We start from the raw sequence: 24,736 nt of genomic DNA, 5'->3' as shown, positions 1-24,736 counted from the left end.
TAGGGGCACAGTCCGGGGCCAAATGAGGCAGGGGTACCGTCCCAGGATCCAGGGACACAGCAGCAGAACCCGGTGGAGATGCAGGGGCCAAGAGCGGGGGGGAGGACCCAGCAGAGAGCCAGGCAGGCCTGTCTTCACCCCAAACCTGAGCCCCAGGGGCGACCAGCATGGGCTCCAGAGGGGGGGATAGCAGGGGAGCTGCAGGAGAGGGCGGCAGAGACGGCCAGGAGCTGTCTGAGCCTTGTGTAGGCAGAAGGGAGGGCAGGGGAGAGACACGGCCTACCTGACCCACATCAGACCCTCCAGGGGAGAGGAGAGCCGAGCTGCTGGATAGATGCACCGGGGGACTGGAGTCAGGCAGAGGCGAGGCGACCAGGTCTTCAGAGGCAGGAGAGCGGCTGCTGGCAACATCAGGGGCACCCGATGAGCGAGTCGGCGAAGCGGAAGGCCGGCCGCATGGAGCAGCTGCAGTGACGGGCGCCATTTTGGATCCGGCCGAGGAGGAGATCTCATCACCGCGCGGCACCCGGAGGAAGCGGGTAATGGACGAGGGTCCAGGAGGTCCAGGAGGGGTAGAGGAGGACCGCTGGGAAGGCCTTCGGTTCTTCCCCATCTCCAGGTAAGTGAAATCCGTGTAGGTCAGCAGAAAGACGGCGTTTCACCGAGGGCCAGGGACGGAGCAGAGGCAACACACGTCCTCACTCCTCCATGGCCAAGCCACGCCCCCACTAAATAGAATAATAAATAACAGAGCTGGTGGGCAACTAATATAGTACACTGTCTACCAATAAGTATTTGGACACCCATGCCAATGAAGATATCTGCGGTCATGATGTACGTCGCGCCTTCCACCGTTACATAGGAAACAACATTGGCATTGGTGACAGGCAAGATGCCACAAAGTGCAGAGTTATCCGCGTTCAAGAAAGGGGTAATAGTGGGGTACCACAGAAATGGTCGATCCTTAAGGGACATAGCAAGCGAACTGAATTACCCAAAATCGACAGTGTTCTATGTGATTACGAAGTGGAAGTTGAACGGTGATTGTCAGAATGTGCCCCGAGTCGTCAGACCCCGAAACTGGGAGATAGAGACCAATGACGAGTGCTGGCCAGAGAAATCGCACCCAACCGATGGCTCCCATACACCAGGAGTGTCACCAGGCATCCGGGAGTATTGTGTCCATCAATCCCATCTGTAAGGAAGCGTCTGCTGGCTTCATAGGTTCTGGGTTTTTCTGTTCTACCACCGGTGTCCAAATACTTATTGGTAGACCATATATATCTATAACATTCCCCCATAAAGATCTGCAAATATCTGAGGAATTAACCACAATATAAAAAGAGTAAGCACTTACCCATAGCTCCAGGTAATAGACAGTCTGGGTCTCAGAGTGGCAAAATGCACCTTAAGGCCCTGGCCCCATGAGCCAGAAACGCTGTGATTTACCCTTAACGGAAACGCCGTGGGAAAAATCGCGGTGTTTTACAGTACAGGCTAAGTGGATGGTATTCTAGCGAATCCCATGCCCACTTTGCAGTAAAAACCGCCGTGTGAACATGCTGCGATTTCCAAAATCAGTGCGGTTTTGGAACTTGCAGCGTGTCAATTATACCTATGGAAATGCTGGCGGTTTCCCCATAGGTATAATTGCAGCAGAAAGTCTGCGGAGGAAAACTCAGCGAACTTTCTGTTTAAAGCGCTGCAGGAAGAACCGTGATGTGTTGCTGCCACGTTTTTTCCTGCAGCGCTTTATTGCTGCACGACGTCCCGTGGGGTATATTGGAGCGGTAGCTTTTAGTGCCATATGGACTATTGAATACTCTTGGGTGTAGGTTTCTCTCCTTTTGTGTATTTATTCATTTATATAAGTGGTTTGTAGTATTTTTGTTTCCTTGTGGTTTCAAAGACACAAGATATTAGGGATCCCATTTACCTTTGAGAGGCCTCTTATTTAAACCCCTTTACGCCCAGATCCTTTCTTATCTCTTGGATGAACTTGATGTCTTTATTTAACTGTACTAACTATATAAAAATGTACCAATAGGCCAGTGGGTTTGTGTTGGTGGTAAGCACATGGATTTTTATGGGGAAATAGGGCAGTTACAAACATTTCTGCAACAAGTGTGTTTCATGTGAATAAATCCCTATAAGTGCAAACATGTTACGTGAAAGAAATTCCTAATTCCTGCTTTTGTAATAAGACTGCAGAATGAGTTTCTGCATTTATACATATTGGTGTCCTATGTTAGTGCTAACATGTATCCATATTATTTCTTCCAGACTGCTTGGGAATTGGATGTTGGAGATAACATGACATGTAACCAGGAGACCCAGTGTGTTCGAGTAACTTGGAAGATTACAGAACAAAAGGAGATTGTGCAGACGGTTCTGTGTCCACTCCACTCCACTCTCCCCAAGGTCAGAAAGCATCTATATCAGCACATACCGCTGTTTCACTAGTAACATTACCAATACGTGTTATAGGGGTAACTTTGGAATTAGCATTTTTTTGTTCTATCATCTGAACAAACGTACAACAACAGGTCATAGATATTGTAGTGCACAAGACAACAGTTTATCTGTGCGTGGCCAGGCCGAGATTAAACAGCACAAGGATGATATCCTTGTCCTCCCCACCCTCCATAGCCGCGAAACGGACAAGAATAAGACCTGTCCTGACTTTTCCCCTGGCTCACAGCCCCAAACATGGGACCGTGAAAATGCAGTTGTGTTTATGGGGCTTTAAAGATTAATAGGTGAGTGTGCTAGGCATGAAAAACAAGGTTAGCACATTGACTGGGCACATGGTTGGGTATATGCGGCTTTTATTTATTTTTCACAACATCTGCCGCACAATTTTGTTCTTCCTGCGCCTTTATTGTGCCAACAGATCGAGTTTTACCTTCCGCTGCCCACCTTGGACTCCTGCACTTACCGTGCCATCCATATCAATAGGACCGATGCTCTCTGGCACTATGGGGGCCTAGCTACACTCCATGTTTCACAAACACTATGGTCTCTTCATACATCTGACCTGTGGTGAACCATCCTAAGGGTAAGTTCACATGTAGTTTATTGGTCAGGATTTTGAGGTCATATCAGCCTTAAAATCCTGACCAAAAAGACAATCAATGGGAGTCGCTCAGGAGAAGCGAGGTGCTCATTCTTCAGGCCAAGTTGCCTCGCGACTCGGCCTGAAGACACTCCCTCCTCTGGACTAGGCCCATTCATTGGGCCTAATCCGGAGCAGACTGCACCGCTGGATGCCAGTGCAGTGCACCAGCTTTCAGTCGCGGATACTCGGCTTTTGGTCCGGAACCTGAGGCGGCCTCCTCCTAAGGATCCTAATACATACTGCTTATTGCACAGTCTGAATAGTCATATTGTTTACATAGCTTATTAAGAATTTTGCCCTTAGGAATAATTTTAGGTGTGTGAATTACTTTAAGACCTCTAGTATTCTGGTGCAAAAAAATGTGACGTAAGCCCCACTTATTTGCCGCAGTGGACATGCTGCGATTTCAAATACCCTCACATTTATGTAAACTGCAACATGTCAATTATGCCTACAGAAATGCTGGCATAGCTATAATTGAAGCAAAAAGTCTGCAGAGGAAAAGTCTGGGGAATTTCTGAAAAAATGTCATGCGTTCCCGTCGCGATTTTTCCCGTGGCCCTTTTTGGCTGCGGTTTGCCTTAAGACTTCACTTACCACTGTTTAAAAGTGACTAGAAAAGCAGGTTGGGTTTAGCACAAGGGGCTGAGGCTCCCATGGCCTGACAGATTTAGAATATTTTGCAGCAGAAATTGTATTTACAATAATTACAGAACAAATCTATGCCAGCTCAAAAGTGGCTTAGATTTCGTTTTGTGTCGTAGGAACAGGCAAAGCAGCGCCATCTTATAATTTGGTGCGTCTTATTCCAACAGAATTCACGTCAAGCCCAGAATATGAAATGCAGATTTTAATAAATTCCACCCTTTGTGTTTTTGCTCCTTCTTAAACACAGCTGCTGTTCCTCAGATTATTCCCTTTTCTTCATTAACAGCTATGTTATCAAAGTACATCCTTTTCACCTTCTACTATACATTAATCACCCTACTGCCACCACTGCACACCCACACACAATCCAACCAACAAAAGCCTACGTGGAGAAAAAAAATACAGCCTACAAATGACAATTGCACATTAGTTTATTCCACATTCCTTCTCCATGCATAAAGCTACAGCAGTTGTTGACATATGAACCACACAAATGTTTGTACATGAGTTTAAGATGAATCCGCTACAATCTGTGAATGTGTTTTCAATGCTTAGACCCAGGATGAGATGAAAAATGCAAGAAACTGCAGATATTCTTCAACGAGACAATGTGGATCTATTTGTGCATCTTGCAAATCCTTGTTCAGGGCGTTTTTTTTTATTCTTGCAGATGAAGAGAATTAGATGCAAACCCTGGAAATTAAAGGGGTTACGTGGGGACAAATAAAGCTTAGCAGTGCATTCCCTGTACGGGGTAAGCTTTATTACTAATGTATAACCAGGTCCCCAGAGCTCTGGAGAGGCTCAAAGTCTCAATTGTCTGCCTCCCCTGCTGACCCTCAGTCACGTCACTAAATCTGTTCTACTCTATGGACCTGAGTAGAGCAGAGTCGGTGAAAACTGGGGTACGGGAAAGTAGTATGCACAGATTTTCGGCACCCCACTGCACTCTACAAAGGTAACAATCAGGGCTCCAGACATCCTGTATGTGTATATATAATATATATCCTATTAATATTATAAATGTGAAAGTTTGTGGGTTTGTGTGTTTGGATGTTTGCATGTTCGGATGTTTGTTCCTCAATCACGGAAAAACCGCTCCACCGATTTGGCTGAAATTTTCCACAAACATAGTTAATACACCCGATTAAACAATAGGCTACTTTTCGTCACAATAGCGCACATACGTTTGTGTCAGGACCCCCACAAAACCCAAACTCACACCACCATCTCTGCAATCTCATACACTTTGGACGATAGCAAGCCACCAAATTCATATTGCCCTCTACAGCCTCGCCCCTAACCCCACACAATCACATATACATATACTTTACCACTTTGCCCCTCACCTTACCGATACTCCAGGAGGCGCTCTTTAACGCTCCGGAGCAGCCATGTTTGCCGACCCCCACCGCTCTGACAATCCGCGACACCGCCCACCCATGTCAATACCCCTAGGCGGTCTAATAAATGCAAAAAAAAAGTTTAAAAAAAGTACAAAAAAATATAAAAAAAAAATAAAAAGGATTAAAAATTCAAATCCCCCCCTTTCCCTAGAACACATATAAAAGTAGTTAAAAACTGTGAAACATATACATGTTAGGTATCCCCACGTCCGAAATCGCCCGCTCTACAAAGCTATACAAATATTTTTCCTGTTTGGTAAACGCCGTAGCGGGAAAAATGGGCAAAATTGCCAAACTGCCGTTTTTTCACTGTTTTGATTCTGATAAAAATTTGAATAAAACTATATATATATATATATATATATATATATATTAGTAGTGAAGTTTATCCAGTGCAAGGAATACACTGCTGAGGCCTAGTTCACATCTGCGTTCAGTATTCCGCTTGGGAATCCCCCGAACGGAATACCAAACGCATTAAAAAGCGGTGAGCAATGAAAGCACACAGACCCTATAGACTGTAATGGGGTCCGTGTGTTTTCCACGCAGTGTCTGCATGAGTCATGCAGAGTTAAAAGTAGTGCTTGAAGTATTTTTCTCTCCGCATGACTTGTGCGGACACCAAGCGGAAAACACACGGACCCCATTATAGTCTATGGGGTCTGTGTGCTTTCATTGCTCACCGCTTTTTAATGCGTGCAGTATTCCGTTCGGGGGTCCCCAAGCGGAATACCAAATGCAGTTGTGAACTGGGCCTAACAGTTTATTTCTCCCTGCATAACCCGTTTAAGCCTCTGTGGATTTAGTATATTGAATGACATTGTGTCCAATGTCTGTGGCCTGTGACATATGCTCCAATCTATTTTGATATGATAGCATTGTTCAGGCCTTCATGTCTTCATCATGGTCTCTTCTAGTGTTTTTCACATTGGCTTCCTCTTTCTACATTGCACAGCTGGGCTTCGTCAATGCGCCTCCTCTATAGTTATAAATAGTTTTCTCAGAGAGGCAGACTCATTTGTGCTAGTTCTAAATAAGAAAATAGTGGGATTAGGGAAAATGATTTACCAGTACATTGCAAAGAAGTTATCGGATCACTGCTTTCATATGCCTGCCTTGGATGCAGCATGGGATTTTTGGTGTTAGTAGTAGTTTTGCAGCAGCTGGGTAGCCACAGGTTGGATCCAGTAATGCCTTGATCTGGTTTTATAGGAGACTTTGTCTCATTGTAAATTGTTAGACCATATAGGGAAACCATGACGTTTCCACTACCCATATTTTTCTGCAATGTATGGATGGGATTCGCTAGAAAAAAAACGCAGTAGTTTTCATGCCCGGCCTAAAGTCAGTCAAACATTTCAACATTTTATAGGCAGATAGATGAGATAGATAGATAGATAGATAGATAGATAGATAGATAGATAGATAGATAGATAGATAGATACATAGATAGCAGATAGATAGATAGATAGATATGAGATAGATAGATAGATAGATAGATAGGAGATAGATACAGTGTTGGCCAAAAGTATTGGCACCCCTGCAATTCTGTCAGATAATACTCATTTTCTTCCAGAAGATGATTGCAATCACAAATTCTTTGGTATTATTATCTTCATTTAATTTGTCTTCAATGGAAAACCACAAAAAGAATAGTCAAAAAGGCAAATTGGATATAATTCCACACCAAACATAAAAAGGGGGTGGACAAAAGTATTGGCACTGTTTGAAAAATCATGTGATGGTTCTCTAATTTGTGTAATTAACAGCACCTGTTACCTGAGGCACCTAACAGGTGGTGGCAATAACTAAATCACACTTGCAGCCATTTGAAATGGATTAAAGTTGACTCAACCTCTGCCCTGTGTCCTTGTGTGTACCACATTGAGCATGGAGAAAAGAGAGAAGACCAAAGAACTGTCTGAGGACTTGAGAAGCAAAATTGTGAGGAAACATGAGCAATCTCAAGGCTACAAGTCCATCTCCAAAGACCTGAATGTTCCTGTGTCTACTGTGCGCAGTGTCATCAAGAAGTGTAAAGCCCATGGCACTGTGGCTAACCTCCCTAGATGTGGACGGAAAAGAAAAATTGACAAGAGATTTCAACGCAAGATTGTGCAGATGGTGGATAAAGAACCTCGACTAACATCCAAACAAGTTCAAGCTGCCCTGCAGTCCGAGGGTACAACAGTGTCACCCCGTACTATCCGTCGGCGCCTGAATGAAAAGGGCCCAGTGTGAGAAAGCTGGGTCTCCCTCAGAGGTCATTGGTCTTCCAGCAGGACAATGACCCAAAACACACTTCAAAAAGCACTAGAAAATGGTGGTGAGAGAAAGCCCTGGAGACTTGTAAAGTGGCAGCAATGAGTCCAGCCCTGAGTCCCATAGAACACCTGTGGGGGAGGGGAGAGATCTCTTGATGGCAGTTTGGAGAAGGCCCCCTTCACATCTCAGGGGGGACCTGGAGCAGTTTGCCAAAGAAGAATGGTCTAAGATTCCAGCAGAGCCTTGTAAGAAACTCATTGCTGGTTACCGGAAGCGGTTGTGCACAGTTATTGTGTCTAAAGGTTGTGCTACCAAGTATTAGGCTGAGGGCGCCAATACTTCTGTCCGGCCCATTTTTGGAGTTTTGTGTAAGATGACCAATGATTTGACTTTTTTTTCATTCTCTTTTGTGTTTTTTCATTGCAAACAAAATAAATGAAGATATTACCAAAGAGTTTGTGCTTGTAATCATTTTCTGGAAGACAACGAGGATTATCTGACAGAATTGTAGGGGGGCCAATTTTGGCCAAGACTGTATTCTATGTTTAGGTACGATTCCGAGGATACCAAATTTATATGGTTTTAATTTCATTCTATCCTCTTATCAAAAATCCAATTCTATACCAAAATCTTTTTTTTTTAGAAAAGTCGCCATATTCTGACACCCGTAACTTTTTTTTTTACCCTTCCATTGCGGGGCTGGGTGTACTTTTTAGTTCTACCATTTTGGGGAATTGCTATTGCTTTCATCCCTTTTTATTCAGATGTTTATCAGAGGCAAAACAGTGAATAAATGGCGGTTTGGCACTTTTGATTTTTTTTACAGGAAAAATATTTTTATAGATTTGTAGAGCGGGCATTTTTAGACACAGGGATACCTAATGTGTATGTGTTTCACAGTATGTAAGTACTTTTATATGTGTTCTAGGGAAAGGGGGGTGATTTGAATTTTTACCTTTTTTTTATTTTATTTTTTTAATGCATTTATTAGACCCCCTAGGGGGTCTTGAACCCCAGGGGGTCTGATCACTAATGTAATGCATTGAAATGCACTGCAAAAACCATCACTTTATTGCAGGCTACATAGAGTAGCCTGCAATAGAAAATCATTACAGACAGGCCTGGGAGCCTTCACAAGGCTCCTGGCAGTCATGCCAACCCCGGGTCCCGGCAAAATGGTGGCGACCATAGCCTCTAGTAAAGTGGTGCCTTGGTTTTGACTGAGGTACCAGAGAAGTTAATACCTATGATCAGTGCGGGCATTGATCACGGGCATTTGCACCAGGTGTCTGCTGTATAAAACAGCAGGCTCCCGAGCGGCCACCATGTTTAAACGGGAAAGGTTCTATGTGATGCCTTTCGGCTGCATCTGACTGTGCTGTGGGTCAGTGTTCTGTATTTCACAGATAGCCCACCGACCTATGCTTTTCTATGGGCCCATACACCCGAGCGTGATTTTCACAGCCCCGGGTGTGGGATGGACGTCCGGGCCGCATCAGATAGGATATGGCCTATTCTTGTCCTATTTTCCGGCCCGTACTTCTGTGACTCCTATTTATTTAACGATAGGTGCCGTGTAGTAGTTTGTTGGCCATAGTAACCAATCACAACACAGCTTTCATTTCATATTCTGCCCTTGAAAAACGTCATCGCTTGCTCTGGGTAACAAAGACTGTTTCTGTTTTTGACAGTTCTTATAAATTGCCCCATGGAGTTATAGCTGTCACAGATTTGGGAGCAGGAGCACCAAGAAGTCACCTTACAAGGATCGCTGCTGCTCAGCGCACAAAGAGAAGGTGTCTTAAACACATGCACATACAACTGGGTCAAGTGAGCGGCGTATATCATTCCTAAAGACTATTCACTAATATCAGCAGGCAGCCAATATTATGGAGATTATCAATAGGGGAATTATAAAACTCCTCCTAACAATGAGCAACACAACACTGAAGTGCCATTACAGTGCAGGACCTAGAACTCCCTACGTTTTAGGTAATGAGTCGCTATTTATTTGCATTTTGCTCTGCACCCTTAGCTGCTAACCTGAGCTAGCCTGAAATCCACCCTATCTTATAAGGTTATTGACCTGTCCCGAATGCTTTACACTGTCATTCTGCAGAGAACAGGTCATATGGAGCATATTTTAGTGCAAGTACAGAAGGATTATCTAGTGAAGAAACTGGTCATTCACCTGCATGTCCGTCTTTGTGTCTGGCCAAAAAAAAACAAAACTGTTTTGCGGTGCAGAGGTTGCATACGGACATTGGCGGCTTGCTTTATAAACCCATTGAAATGAATGGGTTTTTTAATATGACCATCGGCAAGCTGTCCCCGAGCTGTTTTTCTTGAAATTTTTGTCAGAATCATGGAGGGTGGACAGCAGCACAAGTGTGAACACCCCCTTAGCATGTTATATAGAGGATATACTGGTCAATTGGTTAAGGAGGTCTTTGTGTATTGCATAGGTCAGCTATTATTACATATTACCTGATACCATGCCAGCCTCTGAAGATGTGCAAAGTAAAATGAAACTCATGCAACAGGCCTGGACAGAAATGACGGTTCCCTTAACTTAATATTTTGTTGTACAACCTTTTGATGCAGTCGCTGCGATCAGACGATTCCTGTAACTGTCAATGAGACTTCTGCACCTCTCAGCAGGTATTTTGGCCCCCTCCTCATGACCAAACTGTTCCAGTTGTCTCAGGTTTGAAGGGGCCTTTTCCAGACGCCATGTTTAAGCTCCTTCCAATGATGGTCAATATAATTTAGGTCAGGGCTCGCAGAAGCCACTTCAGAATAGTCCAATGTTTACCTCTTAGCCATTCTTGGGTGTTTTTAGCTGTATGTTTTGGGTCATTATCCTATTACAAGACCCATGACCTGCGACTGACACCAAGCTTTCTGACGCTGGGCAGCACATTTCTCTCTAGAATCCCTTGATAGTCTTGAGATTTCCTTGTACCCTGCACAGATTCAAGACACTCTGTGCCAGAGGCAGCAAAGCAGCCCCAGAACATAACAGAGCCTCCTCCATGTTTCACAATAGGGACATTGATCTTTTCAAGAAAGGCTTCATTTTTCCGTCTGTGAACATGGAGCTCATGTGCCTTGCCAAAAAGTGCGATTTTTGTTTCATCTGTCCATAGGACATTCTCCAAGAAGCTTTGAAGTTTGTCAACATGCAGTTTGGTTGTTTTTACTCTTTGTCAGATTCAAGTTATTTCTGTGACCATTGTGGGTTTGTCTTTCATTAAACAAGGGGACCAACAATTTTGTCCACATGTGTATGTGTGTATATATTTTGTTTTAGTGTAATTATTAGACCCTCAGGGTTCTCGAACCCCAGGGGTCTGATCACTAAAGCAGTGCATTACAATGCTAATGTGCTTTAACAAGACAGCACTTCTATTACAGGCTGCATAGAGCCTTTCCATACTTATATTAAACATGCTGCAATTTATAAAGACACAAGCATTTTTGAATTCACAGCATTTCGACTGTGTAGTTTTTTTTCTTCAATGTGTGGATGGGATTAGCCAGTTAATGTAAAATACAGCGGGATATTCTTCGCAACGTGGGGCCTCAGCCTTAAAGAGGCGCCATTTTCTTGTGGCCGATGGCATGCACAGTCGGCTCTTCCCGAGGCCTAGAAGATTGAAACCCGGGACGGAAGAAGACACAGGGAGAGCCCGTTCCAGAAGAAGATGGAGCAGCATTGAGGACGCCCCCAGTGCTGTTTAAGTGCTGGGCACCGCCTCCAGTGCCGCAAGAGAACTCATTTGCATACCGAAGAAAACCACGATTTCTACCGAACGGTGGAGAAGAGAAGACATCTAAAGGTAGGAGAAGAATAGCCTTTTTTAAGGCTATTCCTACATGATAGTCAGAAAAAAAGGGTATCCAATGATAAGATCCCTTTAAGGAAATGCTGATGGTTTCCCAATAGGTGTAATTGAAAGAGAAAATCCACAGAGGAATCCTCTTCGAACTTTCTGTCTAAAGATGCCACCGTGTTTTTTCCCACAGCGCTTTTTTTTGCTGCGGGACGCTATGTGGGCCTTAGCTTAAGGTTAGGGCCCCCATTGTGAAAACATAGTGTTTTGGCTCTGGTGGAAACGCTGCAGCAAAAAACACAGCGTTTTATATTATTATTATTGTTTATTTATATAGCACCATTAATTCCATGGTGCTTTACATTTGGGGATTACATACAGTACACAGAATATACAGGTAGATATAATACTAACAGTGACCGACTGGCACGGTGGGGTAGAGGGCCCTGCCCGCGAGGGCTTACAATCTATGAGGAAAGGGGGGTGCTGCAAAGTGGATGGGATTCTACCTAATAATTCCATGCACACATTGCAACGCAGTCTTCTGCTTTTCCGCAGCGGCTTGCTATGTGGGGCCTTAGCCTAAAACATTTTCACGCTCGCCCTTTTGGCAATACTCACACAGTGCTGTAAAGGAGGTGGTTTGTTCAACAATGGTGAAACAAAATTGTGACTGGGCTGTGACGTGACTATAGCTTTAAGCTAGCTTGTTGCTCCATGTTTAAACATGTTAGTAATGAGTTTTTATCACAGTTTACATTTGTGTGACCGATTATTTGTTCTACATTTGGCCGGGGATTTACCACTATGTACTTTATGGTGAGCTGACATGCCTCCAAGGTGTGGCTGTACATCTAAAAGCCATTCCAGGGACTCTCCCCCTACTTTCACTACATACATTCATTTCTTAGCTTCTTTCGTCCCAGGAGAGATGACATCAGTCACAGATGACCAGCTCTTTACTACTTACCAGAGAGCACATATATCAATATACTTCCAGCTGTCTTATTCAGACCCATATGGCCTGCCCTGCCCCCTCACCTTCTACATAGTGCGGCCATTAGCATCCACTCATCCTAGTAGTCAATATTCACAATTTTATTGTATTTATTTTGCTTACTTATTTATCTCAATCCTATTCCGCACTGCAGATACTGTTTTCGTTTTTGTCTTTCGCTCCTAACCTTCAGAAAGCCATGATCTTTTTTATTTCTCTGTACTCAGAGGCTTCTTTCACGGAAGCACTGGGAGGCTGGAAAAAAAAAATCAGAATCCATTCACACGGAGAAAAATGGTGAGGAATTTGGTGTGGAATTTCAGTGCTGAAAAAAAGCCTCCACTTGACTTCATTGACTTCCCATTGCTAGCAGAAAAAGGAACCCATTGAAGTCAATAGGAGGCTTTTTTTCAGCGCTACCGAATCCCATCCACCTTGCCGCCAAATCGCGCCATTTACGCCACATGGTTCCCCAACCTTAAAGGGATCCTATCATTTGCTACCCTTTTTTTCTGCCTAACACGTAGGAACAGCTTTAGGGCTAGTTCACACGTGAGTATAAGGGGAGGTTTTTGACAGCGGATTTCGCGTCCAAAACCTCCCCTTATAATGGTGGTCTATGGAGACCGCCGGGCTTCTTTTCTCCGCTAGCGGCGGGCTGCTGCTAGCGGAGAAAAGAAGCGACATGCTCTTTCTTCAGGCGGAAGCCGCGCGGGCTGCGCCGCACGGCTTCCGCCCGGCTGCAGCACCCTCCATGTTGGGTCATTCATTTGAGCCGACAGCGGAGGTGAAAGCCGTAACCGCGATGGTCGCGGCGGGCGGGTTTTGACAAGAGAGAGACGCGGCTCGCCGCGTCTCTCTCTGTGTCAAAACCCGCGCGGGCAGTTCACGTGTGAACTAGCCCTTAAGAAAGGCTATTCTTCTCCTACCTTTAGATGTCTTCTCCGCGCCCGGTTTTCTTCGGTATGCAAATGAGTTCTCTAGCAGCACTGGTGGCGGGCCCCAGCACTTCAAATAGCACTGGGGGCGTCTCCAATGCTGTGAGAGAAATCTATGGCCGCCTCCATCTTCTTCTGAAACACCCTCTCCCCGTGTCTTCTACCGTCCCAGGTTTCAATTTTCTAGACCTCAGGCAGAGCTGAATGCGCATACCCGACTGAGCATGCTTGACAGAGTTGGCTGAGGGCTTCTTTTTGCAGGGCGAGCTTTTTTATTGGTAACGTTTTGGGTTATATATCACTTTTCAGGTGAAATGGTGAAAGATCATTACTTCTGGCTATTTCTTTACCACATTCACCATGCAGGTGAATGTTAGAAATTTATTGTACGGGTTGTTATGGACACAGCAATACCAAATATGTTTTGTTTTTATTAAGTTTTTGTTTATCTTATATTACATTTTATGTTCTATAAGAAAGGGGCACTTTTGTTTATTCCATTCGGGGAGTTTGCTTGGGGACCCCTTAAATGGAATACCAAATGCATTAAAAAGTGGTTAGCAAAGAAACCACACGCACTCCATAGACTATAATGGGGTTTGTGTGTTTTCTGCACGGTGTCCGCACGAAACATGCGGAGAAAAAAGTGCTGCAAGCAGCAGGGCATATGTATTTACGGACCAATGGTCGAACCTCAGGCTGCTGAAATAAGGTATCAGCACCCTCCAAACTTGCAGCAGGGGTCCATTGGGGGTTATTATAGCTGGGGAGCTCCAAATTGTATTGCTGGAGCAAAGTGTTAGCTGTATGTTACAGCTAACACCCGCTCTGGCAACCATGCAGTCAGACAAATGCAAGTGGACAAGAGGCTTCTGCCGTAATAGTATGGTGGTTGGCCTTTATACCCGGATGTACAGTAGGTCTTCAGACAGAAAAATTGATCTTTTTAAGGGATTTTCCATGGGAAAGGTTTACTTTAGAGACTGATTTGCCAAAATTTTGAAGAATTTTTATTTAATTTGTCTATATTTTTAAATCTTGAGTTTAAGTCAGCTTTTTTTCCTCCAGTTTATCCCAATCTCTTCTAATCCATTCGTCTAGAACATAACGGCTTGAAAATTTGTCTTTAGTTACAGGAAAGTAATGGAGTCCTCAGAAGACTCCACCATGCTTTTAGCTTGTTTCAGCAGATCAGAAAGTTTTTTCTTTGTTCAAGACATAATCATCATGGTCATCAGAATGTGATGAAAATTCAGCTTCAGAATCGGTGAGAAGGTGATTTTCGTAATCATTTAGGCCCTATTCACATCTGCGTTCAGGTTTCTGTTCGGGGAGTCCGCTTGGGAGCCCCCCCGAACAGAATCCTATACCAGTGTAGCATGCTCCCCACTATACCATTGTAGCATGCTCCCCACTATAACAGTGTAGCTTTCTCCCCACTATACCAGTGTAGCTTTCTCCCCACTATACCAGTGTAACATGCTTCCCTCTATACCAGTGTAGCATGCTCCCCACTATACCAGTGTAGCTTTCTCCCCACTATACCAGTGTAGCTTTCTCCCCACTATACCAGTGTAACATGCTTCCCTCTATACCAGTGTAGCATGCTCCCCACTATACCAGTGTAGCTTTCTCCCCACTATACCAGTGTAGCATGCTCCCCACTATACCAGTGTAGCTTTCTCCCCACTATACCAGTGTAACATGCTTCCCTCTATACCAGTGTAGCATATTCCCCACTATACCAGTGTAGCTTTCTCCCCACTATACCAGTGTAACATGCTTCCCTCTATACCAGTGTAGCATGCTCCCCACTATAACAGTGTAGCATGCTCCCCACTATACCAGTATAGCATGATCCCTACTATACCAGTGTAGCGTGCTCCCCACTATACCAGTGTAGCATGCTCCCCACTATACCAGTGTAGCATGCTCCCCACTATACCAGTGTAGCATGCTCCCCACTATACCAGTGTAGCATGCTCCCCACTATACCAGTGTAGCTTTCTCCCCACTATACCAGTGTAACATGCTTTCCTCTATACCAGTGTAGCATGCTCCCCACTATACCAGTGTAACATGCTTCCCTCTATACCAGTGTAGCATGCTCCCCACTATACCAGTGTAGCTTTCTCCCCACTATACCAGTGTAACATGCTTCCCTCTATACCAGTGTAGCATACTCCCCACTATACCAGTGTAGCTTTCTCCCCACTATACCAGTGTAACATGCTTCCCTCTATACCAGTGTAGCATGCTCCCCACTATACCAGTGTAGCATGCTCCCCACTATACCAGTGTAGCATGCTCCCCACTATACCAGTGTAGCATGCTCCCCACTATACCAGTGTAGCATGCTCCCCACTATACCAGTGTAGCATGCTCCCCACTATACCAGTGTAGCATGCTCCCCACTATACCAGTGTAGCATGCTCCCCATTATACCAGTGTAGCATGCCCCCCACTATACCAGTGTAGCATGCTCCCCACTATACCAGTGTAGCATGCTCCCCAATATACCAGTGTAGCATGCACCCCACTATACCATTGTAGCATGCTCCCCACTATACCAGTGTAGCATGCTCCCCACTATACCAGTGTAGCGTGCTCCCCACTATACCAGTGTAGCATGCTCCCCACTATACCAGTGTAGCATGCTCCCCACTATACCAGTGTAGCATGCTCCCCACTATACCATTGTAACATGATCCCCATTATACCAGTGTAGCATGCTCCCCACTATACCAGTGTAGCATGCTCCCCACTATACCAGTGTAGCATGCTCCCCACTATACCAGTGTAGCATGCTCCCCAATATACCAGTGTAGCATGCTCCCCACTATACCATTGTAGCATGCTCCCCACTATACCAGTATAGCATGCTCCCCACTATACCAGTGTAGCTTTCTCCCCACTATACCAGTGTAACATGCTTCCCTCTATACCAGTGTAGCATGCTCCCCAATATACCAGTGTAGCATGCTCCCCACTATACCAGTGTAGTGTGCTCCCCAATATACCAGTGTAGCATGCTCCCCACTATACCATTGTAACATGATCCCCATTATACCAGTGTAGCATGCTCCCCAATATACCAGTGTAGCATGCTCCCCACTATACCAGTGTAGCATGCTCCCCAATATACCAGTGTAGCATGCTCCCCACTATACCAGTGTAGCGTGCTCCGCACTATACCAGTGTAGCATGCTCCCCACTATACCAGTGTAGCTTTCTCCCCACTATACCAGTGTAGCTTTCTCCCCACTATACCAGTGTAACATGCTTCCCTCTATACCAGTGTAGCATGCTCCCCAATATACCAGTGTAGCATGCTCCCCTCTATACCAGTGTAGCATGCTCCCCTCTATACCATTGTAACATGATCCCCATTATAACAGTGTAGCATGCTCCCCACTATACCAGTGTAGCGTGCTCCCCAATATACCAGTGTAGCATGATCCCCACTATACCATTGTAACATGATCCCCATTATACCAGTGTAGCATGCTCCCCACTATACCAGTGTAGCTTTCTCCCCACTATACCAGTGTAACATGCTTCCCTCTATACCAGTGTAGCATGCTCCCCAATATACCAGTGTAGCATGCTCCCCTCTATACCAGTGTAGCATGCTCCCCTCTATACCATTGTAACATGATCCCCATTATACCAGTGTAGCATGCTCCCCACTATACCAGTGTAGCGTGCTCCCCACTATACCAGTGTAGCATGCTCCCCAATATACCAGTGTAGCATGCTCCCCACTATACCAGTGTAGCTTTCTCCCCACTATACCAGTGTAGCTTTCTCCCCACTATACCAGTGTAACATGCTCCCCACTATACCAGTGTAACATGCTCCCCACTATACCAGTGTAGCATGCTCCCCACTATACCAGTGTAGCATGCTCCCCACTATACCAGTGTAGCATGCTCCCCACTATACCAGTGTAGCATGCTCCCCACTATACCAGTGTAGCATGCCCCCCACTATACCAGTGTAGCATGCTCCCCACTATACCAGTGTAGCGTGCTCCCCACTATACCAGTGTAGCGTGCTCCCAACTATACCAGTGTAGCGTGCTCCCCACAATACCAGTGTAGCATGCTCCCCACTATACCAGTGTAGCGTGCTCCCCACTATAACAGTGTAGCGTGCTCCCCACTATACCAGTGTAGCATGCTCCCCACTATACCAGTGTAGCTTTCTCCCCACTATACCAGTGTAGCTTTCTCCCCACTATACCAGTGTAACATGCTTCCCTCTATACCAGTGTAGCATGCTCCCCAATATACCAGTGTAGCATGCTCCCCTCTATACCAGTGTAGCATGCTCCCCTCTATACCATTGTAACATGATCCCCATTATACCAGTGTAGCATGCTCCCCACTATACCAGTGTAGCGTGCTCCCCAATATACCAGTGTAGCATGATCCCCACTATACCATTGTAACATGATCCCCATTATACCAGTGTAGCATGCTCCCCACTATACCAGTGTAGCTTTCTCCCCACTATACCAGTGTAACATGCTTCCCTCTATACCAGTGTAGCATGCTCCCCAATATACCAGTGTAGCATGCTCCCCTCTATACCAGTGTAGCATGCTCCCCTCTATACCATTGTAACATGATCCCCATTATACCAGTGTAGCATGCTCCCCACTATACCAGTGTAGCATGCTCCCCACTATACCAGTGTAGCATGCTCCCCAATATACCAGTGTAGCATGCTCCCCACTATACCAGTGTAGCTTTCTCCCCACTATACCAGTGTAGCTTTCTCCCCACTATACCAGTGTAACATGCTCCCCACTATACCAGTGTAACATGCTCCCCACTATACCAGTGTAGCATGCTCCCCACTATACCAGTGTAGCATGCTCCCCACTATACCAGTGTAGCATGCTCCCCACTATACCAGTGTAGCATGCTCCCCACTATACCAGTGTAGCATGCCCCCCACTATACCAGTGTAGCATGCTCCCCACTATACCAGTGTAGCGTGCTCCCCACTATACCAGTGTAGCGTGCTCCCCACTATACCAGTGTAGCGTGCTCCCCACTATACCAGTGTAGCATGCTCCCCACTATACCAGTGTAGCGTGCTCCCCACTATAACAGTGTAGCGTGCTCCCCACTATACCAGTGTAGCATGCTCCCCACTATACCAGTGTAGCTTTCTCCCCACTATACCAGTGTAGCTTTCTCCCCACTATACCAGTGTAACATGCTTCCCTCTATACCAGTGTAGCATGCTCCCCACTATACCAGTGTAGCTTTCTCCCCACTATACCAGTGTAGCATGCTCCCCACTATACCAGTGTAGCTTTCTCCCCACTATACCAGTGTAACATGCTTCCCTCTATACCAGTGTAGCATGCCCCCCACTATACCAGTGTAGCTTTCTCCCCACTATACCAGTGTAACATGCTTCCCTCTATACCAGTGTAGCATGCTCCCCACTATAACAGTGTAGCGTGCTCCCCACTATACCAGTGTAGCTTTCTCCCCACTATACCAGTGTAACATGCTTCCCTCTATACCAGTGTAGCATGCTCCCCTCTATAACAGTGTAGCGTGCTCCCCACTATACCAGTATAGCATGATCCCTACTATACCAGTGTAGCGTGCTCCCCACTATACCAGTGTAGCATGCTCCCCACTATACCAGTGTAGCTTTCTCCCCACTATACCAGTGTAACATGCTTCCCTCTATACCAGTGTAGTATGCTCCCCACTATACCAGTGTAACATGCTTCCCTCTATACCAGTGTAGCATGCTCCCCACTATACCAGTGTAGCTTTCTCCCCACTATAACAGTGTAACATGCTTCCCTCTATACCAGTGTAGCATACTCCCCACTATACCAGTGTAGCTTTCTCCCCACTATACCAGTGTAACATGCTTCCCTCTATACCAGTGTAGCGTGCTCCCCACTATACCAGTGTAGCATGCTCCCCACTATACCAGTGTAGCATGCTCCCCACTATAACAGTGTAGCATGCTCCCCACTATACCAGTGTAGCATGCTCCCCACTATACCAGTGTAGCATGCTCCCCACTATACCAGTGTAGCATGCTCCCCACTATACCAGTGTAGCGTGCTCCCCACTATACCAGTGTAGCGTGCTCCCCACTATACCAGTGTAGCGTGCTCCCCACTATACCAGTGTAGCGTGCTCCCCACTATACCAGTGTAGCATGCTCCCCACTATACCAGTGTAGCATGCTCCCCACTATACCAGTGTAGCATGCTCCCCACTATACCATTGTAGCATGCTCCCCACTATACCAGTGTAGCTTTCTCCCCACTATACAAGTGTAACATGCTTCCCTCTATACCAGTGTAGCATGCTCCCCACTATACCAGTGTAGCTTTCTCCCCACTATAACAGTGTAGCATGCTCCCCAATATACCAGTGTAACATGCTTCCCTCTATACCAGTGTAGCATGCTCCCCACTATAACAGTGTAGCATGCTCCCCAATATACCAGTGTAGCATGCTCCCCACTATACCACTGTAGCATGCTCCCCACTATACCAGTGTAGCATGCTCCCCACTATACCAGTGTAGCATGCTCCCCACTATACCAGTGTAGCATGCCCCCCACTATACCAGTGTAGCATGCTCCCCACTATACCAGTGTAGCATGCTCCCCACTATACCAGTGTAGCATGCTCCCCACTATACCAGTGTAGCATGCTCCCCACTATACCAGTGTAGCGTGCTCCCCAATATACCAGTGTAGCATGTTCCCCACTATACCATTGTAGCATGCTCCCCACTATACCAGTGTAGCTTTCTCCCCACTATACCAGTGTAGCTTTCTCCCCACTATACCAGTGTAACATGCTTCCCTCTATACCAGTGTAGCATGCTCCCCACCATACCAGTGTAGCTTTCTCCCCACTATACCAGTGTAGCATGCTCCCCACTATACCAGTGTAGCTTTCTCCCCACTATACCAGTGTAACATGCTTCCCTCTATACCAGTGTAGCATGCCCCCCACTATACCAGTGTAGCTTTCTCCCCACTATACCAGTGTAACATGCTTCCCTCTATACCAGTGTAGCATGCTCCCCACTATAACAGTGTAGCGTGCTCCCCACTATACCAGTGTAGCTTTCTCCCCACTATACCAGTGTAACATGCTTCCCTCTATACCAGTGTAGCATGCTCCCCTCTATAACAGTGTAGCGTGCTCCCCACTATACCAGTATAGCATGATCCCTACTATACCAGTGTAGCGTGCTCCCCACTATACCAGTGTAGCATGCTCCCCACTATACCAGTGTAGCTTTCTCCCCACTATACCAGTGTAACATGCTTCCCTCTATACCAGTGTAGTATGCTCCCCACTATACCAGTGTAACATGCTTCCCTCTATACCAGTGTAGCATGCTCCCCACTATACCAGTGTAGCTTTCTCCCCACTATACCAGTGTAACATGCTTCCCTCTATACCAGTGTAGCATACTCCCCACTATACCAGTGTAGCTTTCTCCCCACTATACCAGTGTAACATGCTTCCCTCTATACCAGTGTAGCGTGCTCCCCACTATACCAGTGTAGCATGCTCCCCACTATACCAGTGTAGCATGCTCCCCACTATACCAGTGTAGCATGCTCCCCACTATACCAGTGTAGCATGCTCCCCACTATACCAGTGTAGCATGCTCCCCACTATACCAGTGTAGCATGCTCCCCACTATACCAGTGTAGCGTGCTCCCCACTATACCAGTGTAGCGTGCTCCCCACTATACCAGTGTAGCGTGCTCCCCACTATACCAGTGTAGCGTGCTCCCCACTATACCAGTGTAGCGTGCTCCCCACTATACCAGTGTAGCATGCTCCCCACTATACCAGTGTAGCATGCTCCCCACTATACCAGTGTAGCATGCTCCCCACTATACCATTGTAGCATGCTCCCCACTATACCAGTGTAGCTTTCTCCCCACTATACAAGTGTAACATGCTTCCCTCTATACCAGTGTAGCATGCTCCCCACTATACCAGTGTAGCTTTCTCCCCACTATACCAGTGTAGCTTTCTCCCCACTATACCAGTGTAACATGCTTCCCTCTATACCAGTGTAGCATGCTCCCCTCTATAACAGTGTAGCGTGCTCCCCACTATACCAGTATAGCATGATCCCTACTATACCAGTGTAGCGTGCTCCCCACTATACCAGTGTAGCATGCTCCCCACTATACCAGTGTAGCTTTCTCCCCACTATACCAGTGTAACATGCTTCCCTCTATACCAGTGTAGTATGCTCCCCACTATACCAGTGTAACATGCTTCCCTCTATACCAGTGTAGCATGCTCCCCACTATACCAGTGTAGCTTTCTCCCCACTATACCAGTGTAACATGCTTCCCTCTATACCAGTGTAGCATACTCCCCACTATACCAGTGTAGCTTTCTCCCCACTATACCAGTGTAACATGCTTCCCTCTATACCAGTGTAGCGTGCTCCCCACTATACCAGTGTAGCATGCTCCCCACTATACCAGTGTAGCATGCTCCCCACTATAACAGTGTAGCATGCTCCCCACTATACCAGTGTAGCATGCTCCCCACTATACCAGTGTAGCATGCTCCCCACTATACCAGTGTAGCATGCTCCCCACTATACCAGTGTAGCGTGCTCCCCACTATACCAGTGTAGCGTGCTCCCCACTATACCAGTGTAGCGTGCTCCCCACTATACCAGTGTAGCGTGCTCCCCACTATACCAGTGTAGCATGCTCCCCACTATACCAGTGTAGCATGCTCCCCACTATACCAGTGTAGCATGCTCCCCACTATACCATTGTAGCATGCTCCCCACTATACCAGTGTAGCTTTCTCCCCACTATACAAGTGTAACATGCTTCCCTCTATACCAGTGTAGCATGCTCCCCACTATACCAGTGTAGCTTTCTCCCCACTATACCAGTGTAGCTTTCTCCCCACTATACCAGTGTAACATGCTTCCCTCTATACCAGTGTAGCATGCTCCCCACTATAACAGTGTAGCATGCTCCCCAATATACCAGTGTAGCATGCTCCCCACTATACCACTGTAGCATGCTCCCCACTATACCAGTGTAGCATGCTCCCCACTATACCAGTGTAGCATGCCCCCCACTATACCAGTGTAGCATGCCCCCCACTATACCAGTGTAGCATGCTCCCCACTATACCAGTGTAGCATGCTCCCCACTATACCAGTGTAGCGTGCTCCCCAATATACCAGTGTAGCATGCTCCCCACTATACCATTGTAGCATGCTCCCCACTATACCAGTATAGCATGCTCCCCACTATACCATTGTAACATGATCCCCATTATACCAATGTAGCATGCTCCCCACTATACCAGTGTAGCATGCTCCCCACTATACCAGTGTAGCATGCTCCCCACTATACCAGTGTAGCATGCCCCCCACTATACCAGTGTAGCATGCTCCCCAATATACCAGTGTAGCATGCTCCCCACTATACCATTGTAGCATGCTCCCCACTATACCAGTATAGCATGCTCCCCACTATACCATTGTAACATGATCCCCATTATACCAGTGTAGCATGCTCCCCACTATACCAGTGTAGCATGCTCCCCTCTATACCAGTGTAGCATGCTCCCCACTATACCAGTGTAACGTGCTCCCCACTATGCCAGTGTAGCATGCTCCCCAATATACCAGTGTAGCATGCTCCCCACTATACCAGTGTAGCGTGCTCCGCACTATACCAGTGTAGCATGCTCCCCACTATACCAGTGTAGCTTTCTCCCCACTATACCAGTGTAGCTTTCTCCCCACTATACCAGTGTAACATGCTTCCCTCTATACCAGTGTAGCATGCTCCCCAATATACCAGTGTAGCGTGCTCCCCAATATACCAGTGTAGCATGCTCCCCACTATACCATTGTAGCATGCTCCCCAATATACCAGTGTAGCGTGCTCCCCAATATACCAGTGTAGCATGCTCCCCACTATACCATTGTAACATGATCCCCATTATACCAGTGTAGCATGCTCCCCTCTATACCAGTGTAGCATGCTCCCCTCTATACCATTGTAACATGATCCCCATTATACCAGTGTAGCATGCTCCCCACTATACCAGTGTAGCGTGCTCCCCAATATACCAGTGTAGCATGCTCCCCACTATACCATTGTAACATGATCCCCATTTTACCAGTGTAGCATGCTCCCCACTATACCAGTGTAGCGTGCTCCCCACTATACCAGTGTAACGTGCTCCCCACTATACCAGTGTATCATGCTCCCCACTATACCAGTGTAGCTTTCTCCCCACTATACCAGTGTAGCTTTCTCCCCACTATAACAGTGCAGCATGCTCCCCTCTATACCAGTGTAGCATGCTTCCCAATATACCAGTGTAGCATGCTCCCCACTATACCAGTGTAGCATGCTCCCCACTATACCAGTGTAGCATGCTCCCCACTATAACAGTGTAGCTTTCTCCCCACTATACCAGTGTAGCATGCTCCCCTCTATACCAGTGTAGCATGCTCCCCACTATACCAGTGTAGCATGATTCCCACTATACCATTGCAGCATGCTCCCCACTATACCAGTGTAGCTTTCTCCCCACTATACCAGTGTAGCTTTCTCCCCACTATACCAGTGTAACATGCTCCCCATTATACCAGTGTAGCATGCTCCCCAATATACCAGTGTAGCATGCTCCCCACTATACCAGTGTAGCATGCTCCCCACTATACCAGTGTAGCATGCTCCCCACTATACCAGTGTAGCATGCTCCCCACTATAACAGTGTAGCTTTCTCCCCACTATACCAGTGTAGCATGCTCCCCTCTATACCAGTGTAGCATGCTCCCCACTATACCAGTGTAGCATGATTCCCACTATACCATTGCAGCATGCTCCCCACTATACCAGTGTAGCTTTCTCCCCACTATACCAGTGTAGCTTTCTCCCCACTATACCAGTGTAACATGCTCCCCATTATACCAGTGTAGCATGCTCCCCAATATACCAGTGTAGCATGCTCCCCACTATACCAGTGTAGCATGCTCCCCACTATACCAGTGTAGCATGCTCCCCACTATACCAGTGTAGCTTTCTCCCCACTATACCAGTGTAACATGCTCCCCATTATACCAGTGTAGCATGCTCCCCAATATACCAGTGTAGCATGCTCCCCAATATACCAGTGTAGCATGCTCCCCACTATACCAGTGTAGCTTTCTCCCCACTATACCAGTGTAGCATGCTTCCCTCTATACCAGTGTAGCATGCTCCCCACTATACCAGTGTAGCATGCTCCCCACTATACCAGTGTAGCATGCTCCCCACTATACCAGTGTAGCTTTCTCCCCACTATACCAGTGTAACATGCTTTCCTCTATACCAGTGTAGCATGCTCCCCACTATACCAGTGTAACATGCTTCCCTCTATACCAGTGTAGCATGCTCCCCACTATACCAGTGTAGCTTTCTCCCCACTATACCAGTGTAACATGCTTCCCTCTATACCAGTGTAG

General features: G+C 46.4%; 1 protein-coding gene across 2 annotated transcripts in view; it reads left to right on the top strand.

The window, feature by feature from the left end:
- Window positions 1–24,736, top strand: part of DLG3 (discs large MAGUK scaffold protein 3) — a 126,464-nt gene that overhangs the window by 8,805 nt on the left and 92,923 nt on the right. For both annotated transcript variants that reach the window (XM_075259834.1, XM_075259833.1), the window contains exon 4: window positions 2,284–2,421. In XM_075259834.1, the coding sequence (XP_075115935.1) occupies window positions 2,284–2,421 (138 nt within the window). The remainder of the gene's footprint in view (window positions 1–2,283; window positions 2,422–24,736) is intronic.

The sequence above is a fragment of the Leptodactylus fuscus genome, chromosome 11, assembly GCF_031893055.1.
Source record: "Leptodactylus fuscus isolate aLepFus1 chromosome 11, aLepFus1.hap2, whole genome shotgun sequence".
In the NCBI taxonomy this organism is placed as follows: Eukaryota; Metazoa; Chordata; class Amphibia; order Anura; family Leptodactylidae; genus Leptodactylus; species Leptodactylus fuscus.
This window is presented reverse-complemented; position numbering and strand designations above follow the sequence as displayed.